The 26,878-nt window shown below is 45.0% G+C and overlaps 1 protein-coding gene across 1 annotated transcript in view; it reads left to right on the top strand.

Annotated features, from left to right (window-relative positions):
• The window catches only part of GRK4 (G protein-coupled receptor kinase 4), a 384,904-nt gene that overhangs the window by 293,522 nt on the left and 64,504 nt on the right, over positions 1–26,878 (top strand). The window contains exons 7-11 of the mRNA XM_078678547.1: positions 4,675–4,738; positions 9,905–10,045; positions 11,597–11,787; positions 14,819–14,856; positions 15,859–15,948. Of these exons, the coding sequence (XP_078534673.1) occupies positions 4,675–4,738; positions 9,905–10,045; positions 11,597–11,787; positions 14,819–14,856; positions 15,859–15,948 (524 nt within the window). The remainder of the gene's footprint in view (positions 1–4,674; positions 4,739–9,904; positions 10,046–11,596; positions 11,788–14,818; positions 14,857–15,858; positions 15,949–26,878) is intronic.

The following is a 26,878-nucleotide window of genomic DNA, read 5'->3' as shown; positions in this document are numbered from 1 at the left end:
AATCAACAAAAGGGGCTAGAGCAGAGCAAAAAAGATTATAGATTTTTGTATGCTACATTGCCTAACACGCTAGTCCATGTCACTACCTTCGATAGAATATCTTTTTCCACTCTCTGGAGTGTCAAACGTAAGGGAATTTCTTAGAGTAAGGTGCAATGCATTGTGATCACTATGATTTCTGTGTTCAATAGTAAAGTCAACTAGAGTGCTCTAATACCTAGCATCCAACAATACATACTCAATCCTACTAGTGTTCCGTCCATTTTCGTAGGTGCAAACTCTTCCCTTATCTGAGAATGAGCGACCATTACAAGCTCTCAAGCCGGGTAAAAGAGTCGAGGAGGTCTGTTATATAGCCCCGACAGTGCACGGTTGGAGCGATTTCATAGCCAGACCAGGGATATCCCTCGCTTCACCCTCTTCTTCTGTGTCTGAATATAAGGAAGCGATGCTACTGCACGGTCCATATGGAACCAAGGTTTTTCACTTTCCCTGACCACACATTCCGATAAGTATTGAATATGTGCCCCCCAATAATATTGCAATATATTAGGACAAGCAAGATCTCCATAAGAATGCATAAAATTCTTATTTCATATCTGGTTTTTTTTCTCTACCCCCTCAAATGAATGCCTGATGCTTACTCTGAAAAAGTGCAATATCAGCTAAGAGGAAAGACTGGAAGTGAGTGGAATAAATAAAGTATTCTAGGTAGTATATTTATTTTAGTAATATGTATACGTCCTAGTCATGAGGTATATAGTGGGCACCACCTTCTAATGACCTCAAGTATGTTTTTGCAATATTCAAGCCAATTTGCTTTCAGCCAACCCTCTTGGTGACTAGTAATATTAAGGCAGAGATATCTGATAGTATGTGTTGCCCACCGAAAGAGGGACATGGATTTTAAATACAATATCTTTTGGAGGGTAACGGTTAGGTTAAGGATTTGGGATTTTCCTATTTTTATTCTGAAGCCTGAGCAGGTGGGCAAGATGACTGATGTTGTCCGCACCTTGTTGGTGGTGTAAAAAACCAATCTCATAGGTCGTTGTGCCAGAATTTTTTAATTACGTTTTGTTTCTGCGTTCAGAAGCACTGTTTGGTGATATGATGCACACTCTGTTTGACTATACCCTCAGCATGACCCCCATAACAGGAGGTGTAGCATTATTCCAAGGGTGGGCATCATCATACCATGGATGCCCACAATAGGCCAAGCATTACCATTATCCCAAAACCATCATCATATCATGGGTGGGCACATTGCATTCAAACAAGTTTTTATGGTCGAGCCTGCAAGAGTATGCACTAGTGCATACGTCTCGCTTGCAAGACACTGTTGTTAACAAAAATGGCTTGGAGCCCGCCCATTGCTTACTATTTGTTCTATAGCGTGGTGTTCTTTTTTACAACCTCGTAATTCGTCAAGGCAGGTCTAACATTATTTCCATTCTTCTCTGTGGAGCAGGAACTAAGCACTGATTGATTCAACTTAATTAGTGGCCATCTGCTGCTCCTAACGTGATTGCGGTACTATTTTGTTCTTTTTTTACTTTTAGTGCCCTATAAACAAAAGGCGTGTGACTGTCAAAACATGCACAGCAGGCAAACAAAATTGCAAAGACTTATTTTCTATCTTAACTTTCTTTTACTTTGCCAACTCTTCTTTTACCACTTGCACTCGTGTTTTCTTTTGTTTTTGCTCGAGGGCGCTATTCTCAAAAGATAAGGAATATTTTATTGAAAAGCATCATTGTTCCTTTCTTATCTGAAATTTCTGAAATAATGTTCTAACACATAATTGTGCAGTACCCTACATTCCACCCCACTTCACCCCACACTAGTCCGCCCCACTCAATCAAGTCCACCCCAGACCAATCCAGTTCACCCCACTTCTATCCAATCCACCCCACTCCAATTTAAACCACCCACCCCAATCCAATCCACCACACTCCAATCCTCCTATCCATCCCTCTCAAATTCGCCCCACTCCAATCCAAAACAATCTGCCCCTCTCCAGTCCAAAACAATCTGCCCTACTCTATCCAAAACAATATGCCCTACTCTATCCAAAACAATATACCCCACTCCAGTCTAAAACAATCTGCCCTACTCTATCCAAAACAATATGCCCTACTCTATCCAAAACAATATACCCCACTCCAGTCTAAAACAATCTTCCCCACTCCAATCCAAAACAATCTTCCCCACTCCAATCTGCCCCACTCCAACCTGCCCCACTCCAATTCGCCCCACCCCTATGCAAAACAATCTGCCCACTTCAATCAGCCCTACATCAATCCACCCCACTCTAATCCAAGACAGTCTGCCCACTCCAATCCAAAACTATCTGCCCACTCTAATCCACCCCACTCCAATTTAAAACAGCTTTCCCCACTCTAATCTAACACAGGTTGCCCCACTCCAGTCTGTTCCACTCCAATCCAAAACATTCTACCCACTCCAATCAGCCTCACTCAAGTCCAAAACAGTCTTCCCCACTCCAACCTGCCCTCCAGTCTGCCTCACTCCAATCCAAAACAATCTGCCCAACTCCAAACCACCTCAATTCCCAATTCCCCCCACTCCAATCCACCACAAACTCCACTCCAATCCACCCCACACCAAACCAATCCTGCCCAATCTAATCTACTCCAATCCACCTCATCCTAATCCAATCCACCCCACCCTAATCCAATCCACCCCACTCCCTCCCAAATCCACCTCACTCCAATCCAATCACCACAATCCACCCCACTCAAATCCAAAATAATCTGACCCACTCCAATCCAAAACAATCTGCTCCACTCCAATCCAAATGAATCCAACCCACTCCAATTCAATCCACCCCACTTCAATCCAATCCATCTCACTCCAATCCAAGACACCTCACCCCAATTCAATTCACCCTACTCCAATTCACCCCACACTAATCCAATCCACCCCAATCCAGACAAATCCTGTCTACCTTATTCCAATCCACCCACCCCAATCCAATCCTCCCCATCCCAATACAATCCACCTCATCCTAATCCAATCCACCCCACCCTAATCCAATCCACCCCACTCCCTCCCCAATCCACCTCACTCCAATCCAATCACCACAATCCACCCCACTCCAATCCAAAACAATCTGCCCCACTCCAATCCAAAACAATCTGCTCCACTCCAATCCAAAACAATCTGCTCCACTCCAATCCAGCCCACTTCAATCCAATCCATCTCACTTCAATCCAAGACACCTCACTCCAATTCAATTCATCCTACTCCAATCCACCCCACACTAATCCAATCCACCCCAATCATGTCTACCTTACTCCAATCCACCCCCCAATATAATCCACCCCATCCCAATACAATCCACCCCATCCCAATACAATCCACCCCTTCCCAATCCATTTAACCCCCAATACAATCCACCTCACTCAGTCCAATCCACATTATTCCATTCTAATCCACCCCATAGCAAACCAATATATTCCACTCCAATCCACCCCACTCCAATCTACCCCACTCCATCCCACCTCACTCCATTCCCCACCCACTCCAATACCCCAATCTTCTCCAATTCAATCCATCCACTACCTCAATCCACTTGATCCCACTCCACCCTGTACCACCCCATTCCACACCACTCCATTTTGCCCCACTCCAATCTACACCACTCCACTCTACACCACTCCACTCTACACCACTCCACTCTACAACATTGCACTCTACGACAATCTCTGCCACTAAACTCAACTCCCTTGTACTCAACTTTACTCCAACAAATCCAGCCTACGACACTCTACTCCCCCCGTTCCACTCTAGGAAACTCCACGCCACTAACTTTTAGCCATGCTGAACCGCAGGCACACTGGTGGACAATCTGGGCAAAACACCTGGTCAAAGCCAATAGCTCTTGTACAGGAGAGACCTATTAGCTGTGCCAATGCTTGTTTAATGACAGTGACGCTTCCTGCTCTGGCCCTGATAATGCTCCTCTGTTCTATTCCTACTAGAAGGCAGGCTCTGTGCGTGCACAAAAGGCCTAGGGCCTATGATACAGCCACTCATCATGTGACCCTGTCCCTGGCACTCTGTCCTCACCTCTACTCATCCTAGTAAAATGGTCTCCACATTCTCACATTGTGTTCTCAGCTTGGAGCTATGCAGAGCTGATTCTGAAAGCAGATAAGGTGAGGCAAGACCTATTAAGAGGAAGCCAATACTTTTTTTTGGGGGGGAGAACAATTATTTTTGTTCCGCTGCTACTTCATATGTGTTTTTAAATGTACCAAAAATTGTAGACTGAGAAACTGAAATGCAGGTAACAGTGTTTTTATTTTGAAGCGCTGCAGCTTTGCAGTCCGTGCTAGAAGATGGAAGAAACTCTAGTTGTAAGATGATCAGTCCTAAAATAGGAATGGGGGAAATGTTCCCAAGCTATAGCTTATATCAAAGGACGGATGTTTCAGAACTGTAATTGTTGTCCTTGCGATCAGTGCTGTAATGCTTATGTAGAGTTGCCTCTTTTGAGATGTCAGTATATACATTAATGCAAATGTGAATACTCAATTTGTCAGTAGATACACTTTGGTTGTCACAGGGCGGCTTGCATATTCTTGATTTGTGTCCTATGATTCCATTATATAATTTAATGAATGTTATCTCTATTTAATCCTCTAGGCAGCCTGTTACCAAGAACACATTTCGACATTACAGAGTACTAGGAAAAGGCGGATTTGGAGAGGTGAGTACTGTCCAAAATTATTTGTGTTTATCAGGGCCCCTCCTCTGAGTTATGAGGTAATACCGCATCACTGCTCCCAAACATGGAATTACCAATGCCACATGTCAGTACTCCCAGCAGGCCCGGACTGGGGAATCAAGAGCAGCCCAGCCCCACTCCTTTCTTCTCCTCAGGCTCTCTCTTCCCATGCATCCATTCTCTCTTCTCTCTGTCTCCTTCTCTGGTCTCTTTCTATCTGACTCACCTCCCCTCTTTCTCTTTCTCTCTCTCTTGAAACACTCCTGGGCTTGCTTCAGTTCAGCCCGGGGAGCTTGGGAAAGAGACAGACGCCTCAGGAGCAGTCCTGGGCTCTCGGTATCGGCTTCCAAGCATTGCAGCCCCACCGGGAAATGCCCGGTGGAATCAAAGGCCTGTCCTGCCCCGACTTCCTGCTGTCAGGAACACACCCACATTAGAAGCAAACCACCGAGAAAGGGGGAATGAAATGCCAGAACCGAGGCATCCCCACGTCCTGCATATTTCCCAACATTTGTGGTATGTTTTCGCCCGTGCAGTTTGCCTGCTTTGTTCAGTTTAAAAACTCGGGAAACTTGCAATTCCGGATATCACGTGCAACAGGAATTATGAGCCTCCTACTAAGTGCTTACATTTGTTTGCTATTGCAGTACCATTTCTTCCTACTAAATTCCCTCGCACATCTGATATCTACTGATTGATTGCCTTTTTTCACCAACTGTATTTAGACGTTTATTTGTTTTTTGGTACCAAGGCAAGGAGGTGTTACAAATATAGGGCACACTGGTTATTGTATAGCGAGTGATTGAGGTTCCACGCAGTATTACCTGTCAGCTGCAAATAGAAGTTTGATTTAAAAAACAGAGGAAACACCCATGTATGACATAATGCCGTCAGAGTTAAGTGTTAGAACATGATCACGCCCAAGTGCAAGCTGCCGAGGTTTCAGATTGGTTTATGTGGCGGCAGGCTGCGGCTCCAGGGCTCTGCTCCCGTCATTCCAGAGCCGCCCTGTCGCCGCAGGAGTACAGTGAGTGCTCCCATCACGGCTGCTCCAGTCCCACTGGGATGCCGTGCTGCTGTAAATGGAGTTCCGACGGTCGGCAACTTACCTGCTTCACGCTCAGCGCGCAAGTGGTCAAATTGCGTGATTAATGTATTTTAATGCGGACCATCCCATTGAAATGCGTTAGTCTAACGCCCGATGCGCTGTACTTGGCAGGGCTGCAAAGTGTAGCAAGTACCTTCTCAGATCTTTGGAGTCAGTCACCCTTTCATTATGTCTCCTGAGCTGGGGGGCGGAGGGGGAGATCCTTAATATACCCCTGAAGAACGAATCAACGTAGGTGTGTAAAATGCCGCCCTCTTTTATAGGCTTCTTCAGAATGGAGCCGGAGCTTTTCATGCTTGTTCTTTTCATCTCTGACTAGCGGCGCCAGTTTTTGCCTCGCAAATGTATTCCTCAAATTTGTTGATTGAAAAGGATTCTATTGCCACTTTGTTCTTCTTTCTGGCTTGCAGTCTTACCTCAGGATTGTGAGCTTTTGCTTGTGAAACCGGCCACCGACCCTTGAAATTCTGCACATATTTCAAAATGTGCAAGTCCTGGCTGCCCAACCATAGCCTGCGAATTTCAGTGTTTTTATTTGTAACTCGAACAGCATTTTAACTGCGGATTTTTCAGAGCAAGAGAGAGAGTGTGTGTTGTGGTTGTGTGTGTGTGTGTGTGAGTGACACATAGACTAACTACTTGGTCAGAACAAATATGGGCATATTGCCAGTACGCATTCGTGCAGAAAAAAACAACAGTGTCAACGTTAAACATAACTGTAGGCAGCACAGCACAACCTCACATTAATACAACAACAAATAACAGCACCACACAAAATTAATACTGCAAAAATACCGCAACAACACACCTATATAGTAAAATACCATGACAGAAGCGCAACAAAATTACACAAAACATAACAGTACAAAACCACAATAACAGCCCAACCCTATAACACAGCTGAACACCAACCGAACAACACCACAATGACACTAAATCCAAACACCCCAACATTATAGTGTAACGTGTCAAATATTCTTATATTGCCTATTTGGGGTTCAGCTGACATTTTCAAACCACCCTGCCTTTAAGATTTATAGTGTCTCTAGAAGCCCTCGAAGTCAATATAGGCCCATATTATATGGTTACTCCTTATGTGTTCTTTTTATACATATTATTTAGATGTTAACAATTAGCATGCACACGTAAAAAGGCAAATGTATAATGTCTTTGTTTTTTCCTCTAGATTTTGTCTAAGTCCAAGGGAAATGTGTTTCTTACCGGCACATAAATTGGCCTGGATTTGACTTTTAAAGAATACTAATTTTCTTAATTTGAGGAAAGCTGTTTGGGCGCGTGAAGCGGAGCATTTCCCACTTTGCTGCACGTGCTGTGTTAAACTGTCGAGAACAAGTCTGCTTTTATTGCTTGTGATGATTTACTCACATCCACAGGTGGCAAGTTCTTGGAATATAAAACTTCGCCATGTTTTATGGAACCAAAATCTGATGTAGTTGTTCAATAAATGCATTTACAGTGGTGAATGCCACATGCCAGTCCACTGAATTACTAGAATTTTACGAACGCAATTTGCAATTCTAATGGTGAAATCCCTACTACCTTCTAGTTGGGCAGATTTGTCAAAAACTGCAAATTAAGTCTTAGTGAAGAGAAACAAATAAGAGGAAGGTGTGTGACTGGTGGTTGTTAACACAACTCACACAATGTCATAATGCCAAAAGGTTCACATCCTGTCAACATTTGTACATTTACACCAAAAAAATGAATGAGGCATGTATGTTCAAAAAGGTCCTAAAAAGGAAGGCACCACCCTGAGCTTTCACCAAAGTAGAAAACATTCCTTGAAGTAACCCAAAACTTAGCATGTTTCTGCCATTGGAACATGAGCCAGACCAATGTGTAGGAGTACAGACGTGCACCCGGAAAACTAATAAAATAATACCTTTATGTGCATGTGGGCGTGGGAGGGGAAGTGGAGGTCGTCTCAATGATAGGAAGAGGCTGGGAGACAGGAATTCTCTTCAAACTGGGTTTTATTTTTATGGTACGCCTAGTCCGAAAGGTCAGTCTTTCTCTTGCGAACTCCAGGTTGTTCGTGGTGGCGGGGTCTTGGGGGTCTTCTGGCGGACGTCTGCTGGGTACACTTCCTGTACGCCGTCTCCGGACCACCAGGGAAAAGAGACCAACAGAGGGAAGCCGTTAGTAAATGGTCTATTACTGACGTACCCGACTTGGGACCGAGTGATAGTGAGGGAACACCAGTGCTGTATAGAGACCTAACGTGCTTGTGTTCGTGGTCAGGGGGAATGCTGTGAGGGAGGGGTAAGGAGGGAGGGAGGGCGGGTAAGGGAACACACACGGGAGAGATACGCACTGGGTTATTTACACTATCTACACAGGGGCGCTCTTTTTCCCCACCCAGGTTGCCCAACGCCGCCGTACCTGAGCAAGCCACACTCCTCCCTCGGGAGTGTGGCACGGCGGAACACGGGGTCGTTGGCCTCCTGGCTCTCCTCTGCTCTCACTCCTCTCGTCTTCTCCGTTTTCTTCTCTCCTCGCTTTCGGCTCCGCTCCTCTGCTTCCGACCTCCGGGGTGATGACACACCTCCCGTATAGGACTTCCTGCCCTTTGACCAGTCTGGATTCTCTGACGTCAACAGGGGGCGGGGTCTCGTCCTGATCGTCACATTCCCAATTAAAGGCGCCGGGGTCTATTGCACCGTCCCGTTCTGACAGGCTGTCCCATTCTGCTCTCGGAGCATCCGTCTGTGGGTAAGGAGGGGAGTTAGGGACAGGGGTCCACCAGTTCTTCAGGCCCTGCACCCCGGCCCCGTTACAGTGCATTAGTTATTTTGCATTTGTATACTCTAAAAGTTTTATATTCTGTTCTCTTAAATATACACCTTTGTGAAACTAGCACAAATGGCACTGTAACTTTTGTGGTCCTGGGGATAAGCCTTCTGTGGCAGAATGACATAAAGATTGTATTAAATCAGCTCTTATGCTCTAGACTTTGATTAAAACAAGGGCCTATTCAGAGTTGGATGGGAGTCGAGTGTAAATTGTCAACAAAGGCATGTGGAGCACCCCTGTCAGACACCACTCTAAAATGGCTCTTGTAACATCAGCTCGGAGACCTAGATTTCTGTCATTGTTTACCTGGCTTGAATAATATATACTGGGGCACTGTCCGTCAGGATCTAAACATAAATGCGCACTGGCGTATTTGTAGTTAAGACATATTGGCGATATTCATTCCCCACTGCCAGTGTTTTGTGAGGTACGCAGTGCTGCTTTTTTCAGCCTGATTATTGATATTTCCATTGTGGAAGAGGTGTAGACCAGAGAGTGGTACTCTTCTGTAGCAAAAGGTCTGCCTGCCTTGAGTTGCAAGGAAAGGCAAGGTGGTCTCTCCTATCAAAGAACCCCCCTCCCCTTGGGTAGTGAGATTCTCTGCCAAGCAAGCACACATGTCCTTCCATGCTGTACCCACTTTGCATACCATATATCTTCTTGCATCTGCAAAGCCAGCCACACACCCTTCGGCCTGCTGCAAAGTACTGGATAGAAGCTTTTTCCTAGGACTGGTAGGTAATGACCGACTCTCAACTGGCCGGGCCCAATACAGGACTGAGGGTTCAGAGCTGCGATAATCTACGCCTCAACAAACCTAGACCACTTTTGAAGAGATGCTGTAAGAGACAATGTAGTATGGACCCTATGGGGAAGAAGAAGGTGGGCAAGACTGAGAGAGTGATATATAGAGAGTGTTGAGTGCTGTGCTGGCAGTCAGATAGAATAACCAATACCTTTGGTTAAATGTTAGAATGTGAGCTTTCTCAAGTAAAACCTAGTATTCTTTCAGATAGCACAGCACAGCTAGTAAATATTCCTTTATTTTTCAGTATACAGCTCAATAATATTCGGGCAACCCTTTCCTGGAGATTGTGCAAAAAGCGTGAGGTTTTTGGAGTGAAAATATGTACATGACTTCTATATGATGTTTGTGTATTAAGGAGTGAAAATATGTTCATAATTTAAATCTAACTTTATACTTCATTTGGTTTGTTTACTTTTAGGTATGTGCCTGCCAAGTCCGAGCAACTGGAAAAATGTATGCGTGTAAAAAACTGGAAAAGAAAAGGATAAAAAAGAGAAAAGGTGAAAGCATGGCATTAAATGAGAAAAGGATCTTGGAAAAGGTCATCAGTCCTTTTATAGTAAGTGTCTACTTTCACTCCATATATTCCATAAAAGAACACATATATTGAGGCTTCAGCACCTAGCCCCAACATAAATACCTGCTTGATGAGAGACATAAAAAAGGTCAGCACACTTCAGAAGAGAGAACTTGGACGCCACTAGGCATACTAAATCCAGGCCAATTTGAATGATGATGTTCTTTGCTGAATGTCTCTAGTCATGGGTGATGCTTGATGCAACACCCGCGAGTATACGTGGGACTAACAGTTTCCTGGACGGGTCCCAGCTACTACCTTTCATGGATGTGTAGACATGCTTCTGGAGATTGTGAGGACCTAGCATTTAATCTTAACATTTGAAGATAAATAGATCTAAAATTCTTGATTTAACAAATTACTTCAATATCATTGACCAGCAAAAACTGCACAAAATGGAGTTTTCCACACTTCTACATGGGTTATTTCACAAAGACATTTTAGGATTTGTAAAGTAGTACTTTTGTTGTAATCTCACCTATTCATACATGTCTTTGTGAATTGACCCCAAATCATCTAAAGTGGGAATAAAATGGGGATGTAAACATACAATAAGTACAAATTGAAAGGAGTGCGCCCACTTTTCACTTTTCTTACAGTGAGATGGATGTTCTGGGACCAACTCAGAAAGGCATGTAAGGGTATTTCAAATAGGATTCCATAGTACTATTTCCAGTACTCTTAAATGATTTTGTGAATCTGCACCATAGGCGTTAGCAAATGTCAAGGCCTATCCATTACCACGTATGAAAATATGTGGACCGCAATTAACTCGTAACTTACGAAAATATTTAGACAGCAATTAACTTGTAATGTTGTTGATTAACTCTTTCATTAATATGTTTGTACCTTACCTGCTTGCCAACAAGTGGTGGTTCATGAACGTCATCAAATGCAAGATTGCCCTTCCTTTTTCAAACCTTTTCAGCACACGTTTCAGCACGCGTATATAAGGGCAGATTCTCAGGGACATCCCAGGTGCCGTGGCAGGTGGGGGGCAAGAGTGTGAGAGATCCACTTAGTTGCTGATTTTACTATAAGGACAGGTAACTGAAGCCAATTTTGTTGTTTTCATTAGGGTCCAAGGCGCCTTGGTTGCACCACTGCAGATCCGTAGGTGGCACGGGCATTACTAGTGCCAGTTTGCCCGCTCTGCTCTTCTGTTTCGCCTTTGACTCTTGTTCTTACTTAAACCCCATTTAGGTGCAGCTTAAGAGGAGGAGAACTCAGATCCTGTTTGTATGTCTGTTAGGAGGGTTGCATACATGTCAGTCGCTTGGAACTCATTAGGCTCTTCCACTACAAGAGGAGACTGAAGTTTGCTGACATTTTTTTCTGTGCAAGATAGATGGCTGTGTGCTAATTGAAATCCCAGCTGAAACCCCGATGTCATGCATGCTTCGAATTGGCTGCCAGATAATTAATGATCTATGCCCATATGTAAAGTAAACATTTCTGCATGTAGCACTGTATGAATCCTTGTGAACCATGAAGTGTCTGATGTTTGAATAGACCTGTCTTTCTTGTCTTTAGGTTAATTTAGCATACACATATGAGACAAAAGACGCCCTGTGTTTAGTATTGACCATAATGAATGGCGGCGATTTGAAGTTTCATATCTACAGCATGGGGAATCCCGGTTTGGACGAGCAGCGAGCTGTGTTCTATGCGGCAGAGATCTGCTGCGGCCTGGAGGATTTACAAAGGGAGAGGATTGTTTACAGGTGAGAGTTGATACATTGGCCTTAAAAACACACACACACACAATTCCCTCCTCCCACTTAACACCCACAGGGACTGTATTGTGGAAATACCTTAGAAGCTCCAAAAATGTACGCAGCCCCTATTACAAAAGAGTCCACATGTGCAGGTTCACATGTTCCTACCACGTAAATGGGTGGTGGTGTTACCTCATGTGCACAATGGTGCGAACCCATGAAAATGTTTCACTTTTGCGTGCTCCCCAGGCCATGTTCAGGTTTGCGCCAGCACTAGGGAGAGCAGCATTTCACATATGACGTTGACTCGTTTCCATGTCAATTGATTTTATTTGTGCAGGTGCTTTTGTGTTTGAACCACTCAATTTTCACCTCAGTATTTTAATATAGGTGAATGGCTTTGCTCTATTCCTCTGGGTAGGTAGAAAACTGTATTTTACCTGAAAAAGTTTACTCTAAATACAGCAAATGGTCGACTGAGAGAGCCCATCTAATTCTGCACTGGCTTAAGGAATGATGTAAAACTGTATGATGGTGATTATTTCCTGCAATGTCTGGTAATCGTCATTACTCTTAATTCAGTTCTTTCCCATCACAGTCATCACCCTTGACACAGAGAACTTGTCATTACCCCATGATAAGGAGACATCCTCATTTGAAATTCAAGAAACTAGTTCATCAACCCCTTTTTCCAGAAAACGGAGTCCTTCCCCATTGCATGTATCTAAGGGCCGTGAGTGACAAGGAAAATGGGTAAGGAGGTAAACGAGGATCCTCCGATTTTTCGTGCAAAGGCAAAATCTGTTGGAGAATCCATTGGTGGAATTTCTTCACCATGGGTAAAGAACGGCAGCAGGAATTCCACTAGTGACTTCTTCTCTGGCATCTCTTTCTCAGATCCTTAATAACTAGGCCTATTCTTTGGGGAGATGTATGACGGTACACCGCGTGCTTTCACAACACGTACCGTTACCACGCAGGTTTTACAACGCAAATCGTTACAACGACTTGCGTTGGGGGCGCTGGATAGTGAATAGTTTAATTTACTATTCCAACTCCAGTCCCCGTGGATAGTAGGGAAGGTGTTGGATAGTAAATTAAACTATTCCCTATCCTACAGCGCCCTCCAGCGCAAGTCGTTGTAACGACTTGCGTTGTAAAACCTGCATGGTAATGGTACCGCGTTGTGAAAGTTTTGTTGTAAAGGATGTTTCCCCTTTAGGGACCCTCATTACAGGATCACAACCTCAGGATATTTAAGGTTCATACAACTAATAAGACTCTACCAACAGAGATCCTGTTTATATTGTGTGACGAAATGTGGGTCGTCTTCTGTTTTTCTTTCCACATTGTAGTATACATAGTACACTTACAATTGCCTTATGTTTTTTTGCCACAACTGTAGTTTCAATTCAAAGGAGGCATTATTGAACTCTGTACATCAAAGGGGTGATACTTTTGTGCTCCTTGTATTGTTTGAAGGTCTGTTTGTATTTGGTGCAAAATTAATACTTTGTCAGAATGGAATGAGGGTTAGCATGCCCTACAGCCATTTCACGTAAAAACGAATTACAGTGAGGATTTTTAACTTTTGGCTGAAAACATATGATAACTAAGCTCATCCATTAGGAGTGCACCGTAAAGGGGATGTGAGCCTGTGTCTCTTAAAATGTATTGAAGACAACAAACAATCCCTTAACGATTATTGTTTTACAAAACTCTTCTGGGATTGGAGATTACTGCAGATAATGTGTACTGGAGGTGATGAATATAGAGCCATTTTGAAGAGCACATGTTGACTCGGATAGTCAATTTTATTTGGGCAGCTGTTAAGTTGCACACAAACTCCCCAATGCCACCAACGTTAGTGCCTCCCTACAAAATCTCTTTGATGCCTTCCAGTATTTTAGGATGTTGTTGCTTTGCTTGCTCATCGAGTGAAAGAGGCTAATTGCTCATTTCACTGTGGTCCTTATCAATCGAAAACAGGGAAGCGTAGATGAGACAGACAAAGTGGCTGCATGTACAGCTTTGAAGGAATGGTTTGCCATTTCCACTGATGAGGCAGCATTTCAAGCTATAAAGCACAGGGAAAGGAATGGGTTTTGAATCTTGAGATTGAGTTTTTCCAGTGGCTATCCAGCAGTAACTTCATGTTGATTGTACACATTTCCCCTCCCAGAGCGTGATATGTCATCAGTGATCTCATCAATGATGTTATTTAACATGTCATGAGTGATGTAATGTGTGAGGTCATAAGCAGTGCATTGGAGGGGGCACAAGTTCTAGGTAACCCAGTAAGATATAGCTATTGAATGTCAATTTATGTTATTGTAAAAGGTTAATTGTTATATTATTACAAGGACTAACTATAACACCAATTTATCTTTGTTTTTTTCAGTGACTTTCTTTTTTTTGTGAAAGCTGAAATCATAGTAACTTACCTAACTTTACCATCAGTTTAACGTCTGTTTTTTGAGTGAATTTCTGAGATGTTTTTTAACATAAAGATAGATATTTTTACCATACCTTACTGTAACATCACTATAGCCTTTGTTTATTTCAGTGACTATATGTATAGACATGGATACTTCAATATACCTATCTATTTTTGTGGCCACCACCAATATGTATGGAAGACCATATTAACACAGTGTTTTTGTGCATCACTGAAGGATGAGTGAGGTAGTAATAGGTAACCAGTGCAGAAAGCGTAGCCCTGTGGTGTGTAGGAGATGCTAGTATGGAGGGATATGGCAAATATGTTGAATACAAGGAAACAGGCAGCCAACAAATGCACAAAACAATTCTTGTTCATGATTGAATAATTGTGTAATACTAACCGTGAAAGGTGAACGAGTAATTAGACATACAGTGTTACCTTTCACAATTGCAGAAACATATTGTAGCTTTTTCAGGATTTCAGGCCCTCAATTCACAGTGTTGTACTTTTTGTTGCTCATTTGTGCAAATAATGCTGTTTAGATAAATATATGTATATACAGTACCCTCTAACTATGATAATTGACCTTTTCAGAGACTTGAAGCCTGAGAATATTCTCCTGGATGACCGTGGTAAGTGCTAATATATTGTTTTCTAACAAGGTTAATTAATCAAAGTGACGTCTGGGCACAAGGAATAGTTTAGATACATCAGACTTACATTTGCTTCTCTCTGTTCCCCTAGCTTTCTGTGTTGCATTTCAGGAGCAAACTCAATGTTTAATTTTTATTCTTTGGGATGGAAAACCCCATATTACTTATATTTCTGCCACATCCTGATCATATAAAAAGTTATTGAATGTTGGAAAAGGACACATGGCTATAGTACACTTTCTCTGTAAATGATTATGCTGACCTGTTAATTTCCCAGAATGCTTTTTATTTTCATATTCCTCTTGTCTGTATATGAAGCTTATTGAAAATGATGATATATATGTTAAACAGTAGCATTTAAGTATTTATGATGTGCACAAATAATAACAGATATGCTCATACATAAGTATTTCCTCAGCAATATTGTATTATCTCACATGGTAGTGTATATATATGACAAGGCTTACTTTTTTATTCCTAGTGTAAAATAAATTTGTGACAAATCATATATTGTTGCATTTAACTGGCTCATCAACTATGAGTTTCGAAATCTCTTCTCAGTTCACTTCTTTTTACTTGTGCTTGGTGGTGACGATGAAAAGAGCAAGCAATTCTTCTCTGACCCTGGGCAACAGAGTTATATCCAATTATAGTGAAGTCTGGGGTTAACACATGGTGCCATCTGCCTTGCAGTTTTAGAACAAATGAAACATTAAGAGTTTCAAAGAGGATAAAACCTTGCATAGTGCCTTCTGTCCTCAGTCAGGGTCCACAGGATTATGGTCTACAGTAATGTGATAAATAATCACATTATGCATCAGCAGTGTGATGCATAATCAACGTGATCATGCAGTAATTAGATACATAAAGCTGTGAGGGAGTACAACAGGGTGAAATGATGAGTGTTAGTTCTCTTGAGGGTCGAACTGTAAGCGGTATTGGCTCTTGACTTCCGTTCACCCTTGGTTTGAAAACTTTCAGGTCACATCAGGATTTCGGACCTCGGATTAGCTGTGCAGATCCCAGAAGGGGAAACAATCCGAGGCCGTGTTGGAACAGTCGGGTATATGGGTAAGTTATCGGTTTGTTGTTTGAATAATTAATAAAGAGCACGTATTGAACAATAATATGCATCTGAGTGCTGAACAAGTATGCACTTCATTACTGTTTACATGAGGATAGGCATACACTGGTTCCTGTTGTGCGGGTAGTTAGTGCTCTTTGAAGAGATGGGTCTACAAGGACTTTCTGCATTAAAGGGTGATAGGAGCTATTCAGATTCTAATGTGCACAACAAGGCAAACTCAGGGGCCTATTAGGATGGCGGACGGATCGCCACCGCCATGCAGGCGGTGGCGATTCGTCCGCCATCCATGCCCGTCCGCCACCAATTTCCTGTCCGCCATATTACAATGGCGGGGGGGGGGACCGCGGCGAACAGAAAAACCGTCCGCCGTGGTCGGCTTGCGACCGTGGCAGACAAGCTCTAATATGGTGGCGGTGTCTATCAGACACTGCCAGCCATATTAGGATGGGCTTTGGGGAATGCCTTTCCGTGGCGGCAATGCCGCCACGGAAAGGCATACGGTCTTTGCTTTGGGGGCCCGTTGCGGGCCCCCAGGGTGAAGGGGGTTGGGGGGTGCACATGGGGGGTACCTATGGTACCCCCCCTGCGTTTCAAAGTACAACATGGCAGGCACCGCGCTGTGCCTGTCATGTTGTGCTTTGAAACGCACAACATGACTTTTTAGCATTGTGGCGGACGGTGCTTTCAGCACCGACCGCCGCAATGTTAAAAATGCGGGATGCACCCGCCACTGTGGTGGGTGCATCCTAATTCGGCGCACGGGACCTCCGCTATTATGGCGGACGGTCCCTTGCCACGACAGGATGGCGGACGGACTTTGTCCGTCTGCCATCGTAATCGACCCCATAATTTAGAACAATTGGATCCCATTCATTACAAGCCAGCCTAATTACCTAACAAAAATAATGCTTTTACTTAATCCTACAAATTAGAACTAAGAACTTCCAATAAAGTGATCAGATAATGCCAGATTTTCGTGCTCCAGCTGCTTATATCCAAGAAAACAGACTGTTTGTTTCCCAGAGTGACCCACGCCCATCACACCCTACATTACATAAATTGCTTAGAACAAAAGCATAATCCTGATCTAATCCAGATCCTGAACCTGACTACCCTGGGTAACTTATGTTCGAGGCATGTGGGCTGCTAAATTCATATCTTAGCATTAGATCGCCGCCTAGTGTTGGGTCCGGATGATCGCACATTGTTGTCCTGGAAGAGTCTTCGAAGTATCCTGAGATAGGTGGCTCCTCCCCTGGACTACAGTGCGCATGGGCATCGGCTCCATCCCCAGATTGTTTTTTTCCGCCATTGGGTTCGGATGCGGTCTCGACGTCTCTCTGTCGGAACCGAGAAAAACTAACTTTTTACGGCCAAAAGGCCTTGTATTCTTTGCGTCGGTATTGTTTGCGCACGGTCTCGAGTTCTTCCGTCTCTTGGAGTCGGAATCAGCGGAGTATTTTTCACTCTTCGGACATCGAGGCCTTCTCATCGCGACACGACTGCAACTTTCCAGCATGGAGCGGAGTCCGTTTAAGTACTGTCCGCTCTGTGGGTCCAAATACCCACATATAGACGTCCACCCGGTCTGTAACAAATGCCTTTCACCAGACCATAACGAGGACAACTGCAAAGCCTGCGCAAGATTCAGGTCAAAGAAAACTCTCAAGCTTCGGCGCGCGGTGCGCCTGGAGGCCAGACAAGCGGCCCCGGATCCAGAAAACATCTTCGGCGACCAAGAAGAGGAGGGCCAGAGCCATCATCTTCAAATCTCCCCGCCCGAGACGGAGGTCGAGGCGGATCCGGTAGACGACGACGGAGTCGTGGGTCAAGGCCTTGAATACGTCGACGAGGTAGGGGACGTCGAAGAGATTTATGGGGCCGCGGAAGATAGCTCAGGGGACGAGCTATGCCCCGAAGGTTACAAAGATCATGATCGGGTCACGGGATCGCCTGTCGGCCTTACCCAAGACCCCGTACCGCAAGCCACGGCCCCGCCTTCAGGCCCGGCCACGGACATACTTACTGCGCAACCTGTATCGAAACCGAAACCAAAACCTACGGTATCGACTACACCTAAAATGGCCGACCCGAAATCGAAACCGAAACTTATGGATTCGAGCGTCCCTAAGATGGCGGCCGTGCCACCAACAGCTACTAAAGCCGCTGCTTCTTCGACTCCGTCGGCCTCCGGTCCACAGAAGTCGAAGAAATCTGTCGATTCCACAGTGTCGAAATCGGCGCCAGAGGAGGGATCCTCTAAGAAGGGTGGTCGGCACGGGTCAACCGCTGCGACACCGTCAAAGCCCGCCAAAGCCAGCGACACGGCTCCGGTTCCGACTGGGACTTCGTTAGTCGGACGCGTGGTGGAGACGGAGGCGACACAAGCACACGGATCGAAGGCTGGCACATCTGCGCATCGGTCCAAGGACTCTGGGTCGGCGGCTGCGGCATCATCGTCCAAGACTCAGAAGGGCCAACAGGACGTCGGATCCGAGGGCAAGGTCAAGACCTCCTCGTCGGCGCCAAAGGCCACTGTAAGTGACGCGTCCCCCATCGCCTCTTCACTACAGAGAATCAGGGAGAAGGCCTCTGCTACGTCGGCTCCGATGCCATCGCCACAGAAGCCGATGGACATTCCGGTGAAGCCTGCGGGTAAACTTCTCTTCCTTCTGCCGCCAAAAGAGGCGCCGAAGGCCTTTTCAACGAAATCGACGCCAAAGAAGTCGGATTCTTCAACGGCAGGGGCACTTTCGAGTCGGGTACTCGACTCAGAAGAGGATTCTGAGCGTTTTATCGACGCAGACACAGGCAAATTGACCCTTTACAAAAGGAGGATCACTTCACCGCCAGTGGACTCCTATGTCATCCCCCTGAAGAAGAAAAGGCTTCCTCAGGACGCTTCAGGCCTCATAGAACCTATCCAGCCTCCTCCAAGAAGGAGCCCTACTCCTTCCCCAGAACACTCTGAGGGTGAGGGATATGATGAAGATGACCAATACACTTTCCCCATCAATGAACCAGATGCACAGCCGGATTCATATGATGACATTGGGGACCAAGGCACCCAAGATGTGGGGCAAGACCCACAGCCTTTCAGCGCACGTGCATCACCAACAGAAGATTCTGCAAGTTTTCATGCACTAATTGAAAGGGCAGCTGCTAATCATGATGTGGACATGCATGCTGACCCAGTAGAAGAAGACTTTCTATTCGACACTTTTTCAGTCTCTGAAAGAACAGTAAAGACACTGCCTATGCTCAAAGGGGTCCTCACACATGCTGCGGACATCTTTAAAGAACCTACCAGGGCGAGAGTGGTCAATCCACGTATCGAAAAAAAGTACAGACCAGCACCTGCTGACCCTGCATACATTCGGGGACAGTTGCCGCTTGACTCCCTGGTGGTCGCAAATGCCCGCAAAAGGGCCAACTCCCAAACAACGGGTGAAGCTCCTCCCCCGGATAAGGAGTCCAAAGTGCTAGAGGCAGGAGGCAAAAGAGTAGCTGCACAGGCTGCCAATTTTTGGCGTATTGCAAATACACAGGCACTCTTGGCACGTTATGATAGGGCGCATTACGACACCCTAGAGCGGGTTTTAGAACACCTGCCTTCGCAGTTTCAAGAGGGCACCAAACTGCTTATAGAAGAGGGAAAACTGATCTCAAACGCAGCCATAAAGTGTGCACTTGATGCCGCTGACACAGCAGCTAGGGCCATTAACACTAGCGTCATGCTGAGACGACAGGCGTGGCTCCGCATATCGGGGTTTAAACCTGACATTCAAACAACCATACTTAATCAGCCAGTCAATCCTGATAGACTGTTTGGTCCAGATGTTGACACCACCCTGGAAAAAATTAAAAAAGACACCGAAACTGCTAAGTCTATGGGGGCCCTACAATCACAACAGTTTCGTGGCAACAATTTTCGTCGCTCAGGTGCACGTGGAGTCACCAGAGGACAAATGGGTCAACAATCACAATTCTCTAGAGGTGGAGCACAATCCTCGTACCCCAAACAGAACAAGGGGGGTTACCGAGGAAACAGCACCAGAGGACGTGGCAGAGGGAACAACAACTCCCGCTCCTCTGCCCCAAGCAAACAGTGACTCTCTGTCACTGCCCCCCGACCACTTAACACCTGTCGGGGGGAGACTACAGCAGTTCCTGCCCGTCTGGAGAAACATCACCACAGACAGGTGGGTGCGACAACTTGTCCAGTACGGTTATTGTCTAGAGTTAAATCAGTACGGTTATTGTCTAGAGTTAAAATCCACTCCACCCAACATTCCACCAAGGCAACGGCCTATGTCCGCAGAGCACTTGCACTTATTGCAGCAGGAAGTAGTGGTGATGCTGCAAAAAGGCGCAATCGAGCTCGTGCCAGTAGAGGAGGAAGGCACAGGGGTATATTCCCTGTACTTCCTTATTCCGAAGAAGGACGGATCTCTCAGACCCATTCTAGATCTCCGTCCCCTCAACCTGTATATACTGTCAGAACATTTCCATATGCTCACACTGCAACAGATTCTTCCCTTGTTAAACCAAGGGGACTTCTTAGCAACCTTAGACCTCAAGGATGCTTATTTCCACATACCACTACACCCGTCCCACAGAAAATACCTCAGGTTCACTATCCAAGGCAGGCATTATCAGTTCAAGGTCCTACCCTTCGGAGTGACCACAGCCCCAAGAGTGTTTACCAAGTGTCTGGCGACAGTAGCAGTGCACCTCAGGAGGCAGAACATCCATGTCTACCCCTACCTGGACGACTGGCTCGTTCAAGCCAAGTCGGAACAACAGTGCGCCGCGGACATGTCGACTACCATTCACCTCCTTCACAATCTAGGTTTCTCGTTGAACTACCCAAAGTCGCATCTTCAGCCGGCACATGTCCGGCAGTTTCTAGGTGCGACAATCAATACCCTGACGGCCATGGCTCAACCAAACCAAGTCAGGATAGACAGCATGCAGTCTCTGATCCAGAAGTTCAGACCACAACACTCACTTCCAGCGAGAGTGTTCATGCAGTTGATAGGCATGATGGCCTCCTGCATCTTCATAGTCCCTCACGCACGGTTGCATATGCGCCCGCTCCAGGAGTGCTTAGCAAATCAGTGGACACAGGCTCAGGGCCAATTAACAGACCTAGTGTTGGTTACCAGTCGGGCATACGACTCTCTGCATTGGTGGACTCCACACAACCTTTGCAAGGGCCGACTGTTCCAAGAGCCAGTGCCACAGATTATCCTGACAACGGACGCGTCTCTCCAGGGATGGGGAGCTCATCTGCTCACTTACACGGTGCAGGGACTATGGACGACGCAGCAACAGAAGATGCACATCAACTATCTGGAACTGATGGCAATCTTCATGGCGCTCAAGTCCTTCATTGTACATCTGTGCAACAAGGTGGTGTTAGTCCGGACGGACAACATGACTGCGATGTACTACATCCAAAAGCAGGGGGGCACCCACTCGCCACAGCTGTCTCATCTGGCTCAGGGCATGTGGCGGTGGGCCATTCAGAGGAACATCTTCCTCATGGCAGAACACCTCCCGGGCAAGGACAATCAGATGGCGGATCTGCTCAGCAGATACAGCCATCAAATGCACGAGTGGGAGTTACACCCATCTGTACTCCACCCGTACTTCCAGCAGTGGGGTCTTCCGGAGATAGACCTGTTTGCAACAAAAGAAAACGCAAAATGCCAACACTTTGCCGCCAGGTTCCCTCACCCACAGTCGCAGGGGAATGCAATATGGATGAACTGGTCAGGCAAATTTGCGTACGCTTTTCCGCCAGCCCCTCTGATACCGCTGGTGGCACGAAAGCTAAGGCAGCACTCGATGACTCTCATCCTAGTTGCTCCAACGTGGGCGCGCCAAGCATGGTACACCACGTTCCTCGAACTCTCGGTGGTGCCGCATCAAAAACTGCGCCTCACGCCCAGACTTTTGACGCAGAACCATGGAGACATTCAGCATCCAGATCCGCAACAGCTCAACCTGGCGATCTGGCTCCTGAAGTCCTAGAGTTTGGATACCTGCACCTACCTCCGGAATGCATGGACATCATCAAGGAGGCAAGGAAGCCTACTACCAGAGCATGCTATGCTGCAAAATGGAAGCGTTTTGTCATTTACTGTACAGCCAATGACATCAACCCGCTAGACGCATCTATCCCTAACATCATTTGTTATCTGCTACATCTTTACAAGTGCAATCTAGCGTTCACTTCGATTCGGATACATCTATCCGCAATCGCAGCTTATCTTCAGAATAGGCAGCATCTCTCTGTCTTCAGGGTGCCTGCCATTAAAGCTTTCCTTGAAGGTCTGAAACAAGTCATTCCCCCAAGAACACCGCCAGCTCCGGTGTGGAACCTCAATGTGGTCCTCACCAGACTGATGGGACCACCCTTTGAGCCACTGCACTCGTGTGAACTCCAGTTCCTAACGTGGAAAGTAGCTTTCCTCATTGCTATTACGTCACTGAGGCGGGTTAGTGAGCTACAAGCGCTCACAATCCAAGAGCCATTCATTCAGATTCACCCAAATAGGGTAGTGCTACGTACTAACCCCAAATTCCTTCCGAAGGTGGTGTCACAGTTTCATCTCAACCAAACTATTGACTTGCCGGCATTCTTCCAAAACCCACAAAAGGTGGCGGAAAGAATGCTCCATACGTTACACGTACGGAGGGCGTTGATGTACTACATAGACAGGACACAACACTTTAGGAAAACAAAACAACTTTTTGTTGCCTTCTCACCACAACACAAAGGCAACCCTATTTCCAAAGCAGGAATAGCCAGGTGGATTGTTAAGTGCATCCAAATCTGTTATCAAAAGGCCAAGCGCACTTTAACAATACCCCCAAGGGCGCACTCCACACGCAAATTGGGGGCATCAATGGCTTTCCTGGGGAACATTCCTTTAGAAGACATTTGCAGAGCAGCCACGTGGGTTACACCACATACCTTTACAAAACACTACTGTGTTGATGTGCATTCCAAGCAGCAAGCTGCTGTAGGACAGGCTGTTCTCAAGACACTTTTTCAGGTTTCTGCAGCTGGCACGGGCAACCGCCGCTGATGGAGGGACTGCTATGTATTCTATGCTAAGATATGAATTTAGCAGCCCACATGCCTCGAACTGAATATGCTACTTACCAGTATGCATCTGTTCTTGGCATGTAGGGCTGCTAACATTCATATCGCCCACCCTCCTCCCCGGTGCCTGTCGCAGCTGCAGATATACTATTGTATTCAGTCATTAGCATGGACATCCTTTACACTTTTCACTCCATCTTCTGCCACAATGGCGAAAAACAATCTGGGGATGGAGCCGATGCCCATGCGCACTGTAGTCCAGGGGAGGAGCCACCTATCTCAGGATACTTCGAAGACTCTTCCAGGACAACAATGTGCGATCATCCGGACCCAACACTAGGCGGCGATCTAATGCTAAGATATGAATGTTAGCAGCCCTACATGCCAAGAACAGATGCATACTGGTAAGTAGCATATTCATTCTACTCCTATGTCTTTTGAGTCTGCATTATTTTGTACAGCAAAGCACGGCAGAGTGCTTACAAGACGACACATGTGGTGCTTTAAAACACATAAACTACAAACAAAGGCAGACGAATAAAGCCCTAAAAAGTTACTCTACTACCAAAGACAATATAAATTAACAATAGAAACAATGTTATTTACGATGGCACCAGCAGGTGTGCAACCAGACTGGATATCAGATGTCAGATAGAATGAAGAGATACTGAGAATAATAGAGAGATAATAGCAGACCTTATTGACTAGCCAAGAGTATGCATCAACAAGAACAATCTTGAACGCATGAAAGCAAATTGAAACTTTCTTCTTGTTTTAGTTTTCACAAAATTGTAATGTTGCAATATCGGTTTACAGTACTAAAACAGGCATTGAAAAGTATACAAACTGTCCAGTAGATGAGTAGTATCCTTCTCCACAGTTACGAGCATGACGATTTGAAGATCTTGAAACCCAGAGGTCTATCACAATCAGGGTTGGACTGGGACAGAAAATAGGTCCGGGCACCAAAATCAAATTGGCTAAACTTAGCTAATCAGATAGCTAAAAAAGTAGCTCATGTTTACAAATTGCAGCAGTTTTGTACTAGTAAAGTCAAGCTCTATAAGTGTTTTGCAAGGTATGGAAGACTGCTTGGATTTGAGATTGCTATGGCAATATTTGTTTTAATATCAGGAAAATTAACAGTAAAAAAACAGCCCAATAGGTGATAAATCATGCCCACAAACAGCCACTTTACCTGCCGACACACTGATCTGACACTGCCTGATTGCCCTGTGGTCCAGTCTAACCCTGATACAGTGTATTAACAGTCTATAAACCAGCTACATCACACTCACTGACTTTATGCTTGTCTATGACCCTATACAATTCTCCACTGACTTTTGGCTAAGTTTGCATTATAGAAGTACTACATACATACACACATACATGCATACATACACATATACATGAACACAGGAACAATAACACTTGAGGTCGGAAGACTGCTTACATGCTTGACCAAATTGTGTGCCCAAGCTCGAGCCATGTTTCTTACAAGCATTATTGTAATAAATAAAACAAAAAAACCTTAGAGTAACTCAAGAACTTTCAGTGCCCAGTGTGTGCTACACAAGAAACAATGGGGGCACTTTTATAAGCCATTTGTAATCTACAAAACATTTGCTTTGAGTGTTTCCAGAATTTTATTTTAGTAACAGGGCTATGTGTTTGGATAAGTTCATTTTGCATGGTAATAAGTCCTGTTTAGATTATCATAAGTGACTACAAGAAGGGTCACACGTTTTATGCATTTTTCAATACCAAGATTCCAAAGGTGCTACAAGACGTTTTTCAGTACCAAGACTCACAGGTACCTTTGCACCTTTAGGATACTTAAGAATTTATTGGTGCATCTATTCATTACATCGTCATGGACCAAACACTATGGGGTCCATTAGGATGGCGGGCGATTGCCCCCGCCAGGCTGGCGGTAGCCACCGCCAGCCTGGCGGGGGCAATCCGCCCGCCATCCTTCCCTGTATTCCCCCCCGCCATATTAGAATGGCGGGGGGGGACCACGGCGGAGCAAAACACCGCCCGCCACTTTTCCGCCCCGGTCGCATTGCGGCCGGGGAGGAGAATGATTAATATGGTATGATAGGCATTTTGGCAAGCCTTTCGTTGGCGGCAATGCCGCCACGGAAAGGCAGGCGGTCTTCACTCTGGGGCCCCCTGCGGACCCCCAGAGTGAAGGTGGGTAGGGGCATGCACACGGGGGGGTGGGTACCTGTGATACCCCCCCACATTTGCATATACAAAGCGGTAGGCACCGCGCGGTGCCTGCCGCTTTGTTTATGTAAATGCTGCAAAGCAATTTTTGTACTGTGGCGGGAGGTGCAGAGGGCTCCGCCCGCCACAATACTAAAAATACAGGAAGTGCCCGCCACTGTGGCGGGCACATCCTAATGCCCCCCACGGGACCCCCACCCTTATGGGGGGCGGTCCCGTTTACCGATGGGATGGCGGGCGGGCAAAGTCCGCCCGCCATCCTAATGACCCTCCTTGTGCCTATTCACATACTGCATCTTGTAGTATGTAAAGTATTAGTACAGTAATACTACTCACATATTATAAAATACTATACACAAATCTAGGGCTGAAAACCTCCACTTCTATCTCTACTGTGTTTTTTAGTACCTATATCGCCACCAGGTTTGCTAAGATCTCCACACACACAGGTATATGTTTTCCTAGTAAATTTGGAAGGGAGAAGGGTCATACATTTATGGAGGCTTTAAGGGAAATACATTCACAAAAAGTAAGATTCTTGCCATTCACAAACTACACTTCCTAAGTTACTACAGCCATAAAAGTGACAAAACAAGTGTAAATGTACTTCACCTCAGCCTTGCAGTATGTCAGGCACCACACATGGCCCCTAAAGGCATGGAAACAGCAGAGGCAGTGATGTAAAATAACAGCTTATAGGAACTAATGTTACATTTGTTCCATATTTCAACATTTAAATTAGTTTATATGTATATGCATGATTGTGTGTTAGTTATTATTTTGAAATCTAAAAATGAACTAAAACTAAAGAAGTAAATGATGCTTTTAAACTTGTATTAACATTATTTATATTAATTAAACACATAGTTTTAACACCATTTAGTAAATATAAAATTAAAATAAAAATGTTAGTGAGAATGAGATTTTGTAATTGTTAAAAATGATTATTTACGAATTTAAATACAAACGAGCAGCAATAAAATATAGCAACCATGGAACTGAGCTTCTTCTTTTTTTTTTTTTTTTTAAATGAACCCTTAGTACAAAGTACATAAGGGTTTCTTTAACCCATCTACATCATTTACTTGTGGTTGCTCTTGGAATTTGCATGATGTTATCGCAGATATCCAAACACATTTGTCAAAACTGTATTCGTCTCAGTTTTCTATACCTGGAAGCCATCTTTTCAGGTCTAGATTGTCTCTATGAGCCTTCTTAGTTTCAGGCACATTGAAACCTGTCTTTGCAAAAATCAGACAGCAGCACATGGAGTCTTTCTTTCCATGAACTTTCTTCAAATCCCACATTTGTGACTAATACTTTTCAAATTTAAATGCAGCTTTATATGTTTATTCTCCTAAATGATACAGCTTCATTCTAAGAGTCTCTTTAATGCTTATAGGTTGTTTGGAAATCATTATATTGGGGTTTGGGAGAAGTATATGAGGATGAAGTGAACTTTACTTTGTGTTATGGGTGGTTGTCTCCATATGAGGTTCAACATATGGTGATCTGGTTATTTGTGAAGTATTGCATATAATTGCAAATTAATTTTTATAAATGTT

This window comes from Lissotriton helveticus, chromosome 2_2, assembly GCF_964261635.1.
Source record: "Lissotriton helveticus chromosome 2_2, aLisHel1.1, whole genome shotgun sequence".
Lineage (NCBI taxonomy): Eukaryota > Metazoa > Chordata > Amphibia > Caudata > Salamandridae > Lissotriton > Lissotriton helveticus.
The sequence above is the reverse complement of the archived record's forward strand: the minus strand, read 5'-3'. Positions and strand labels throughout refer to the sequence as shown.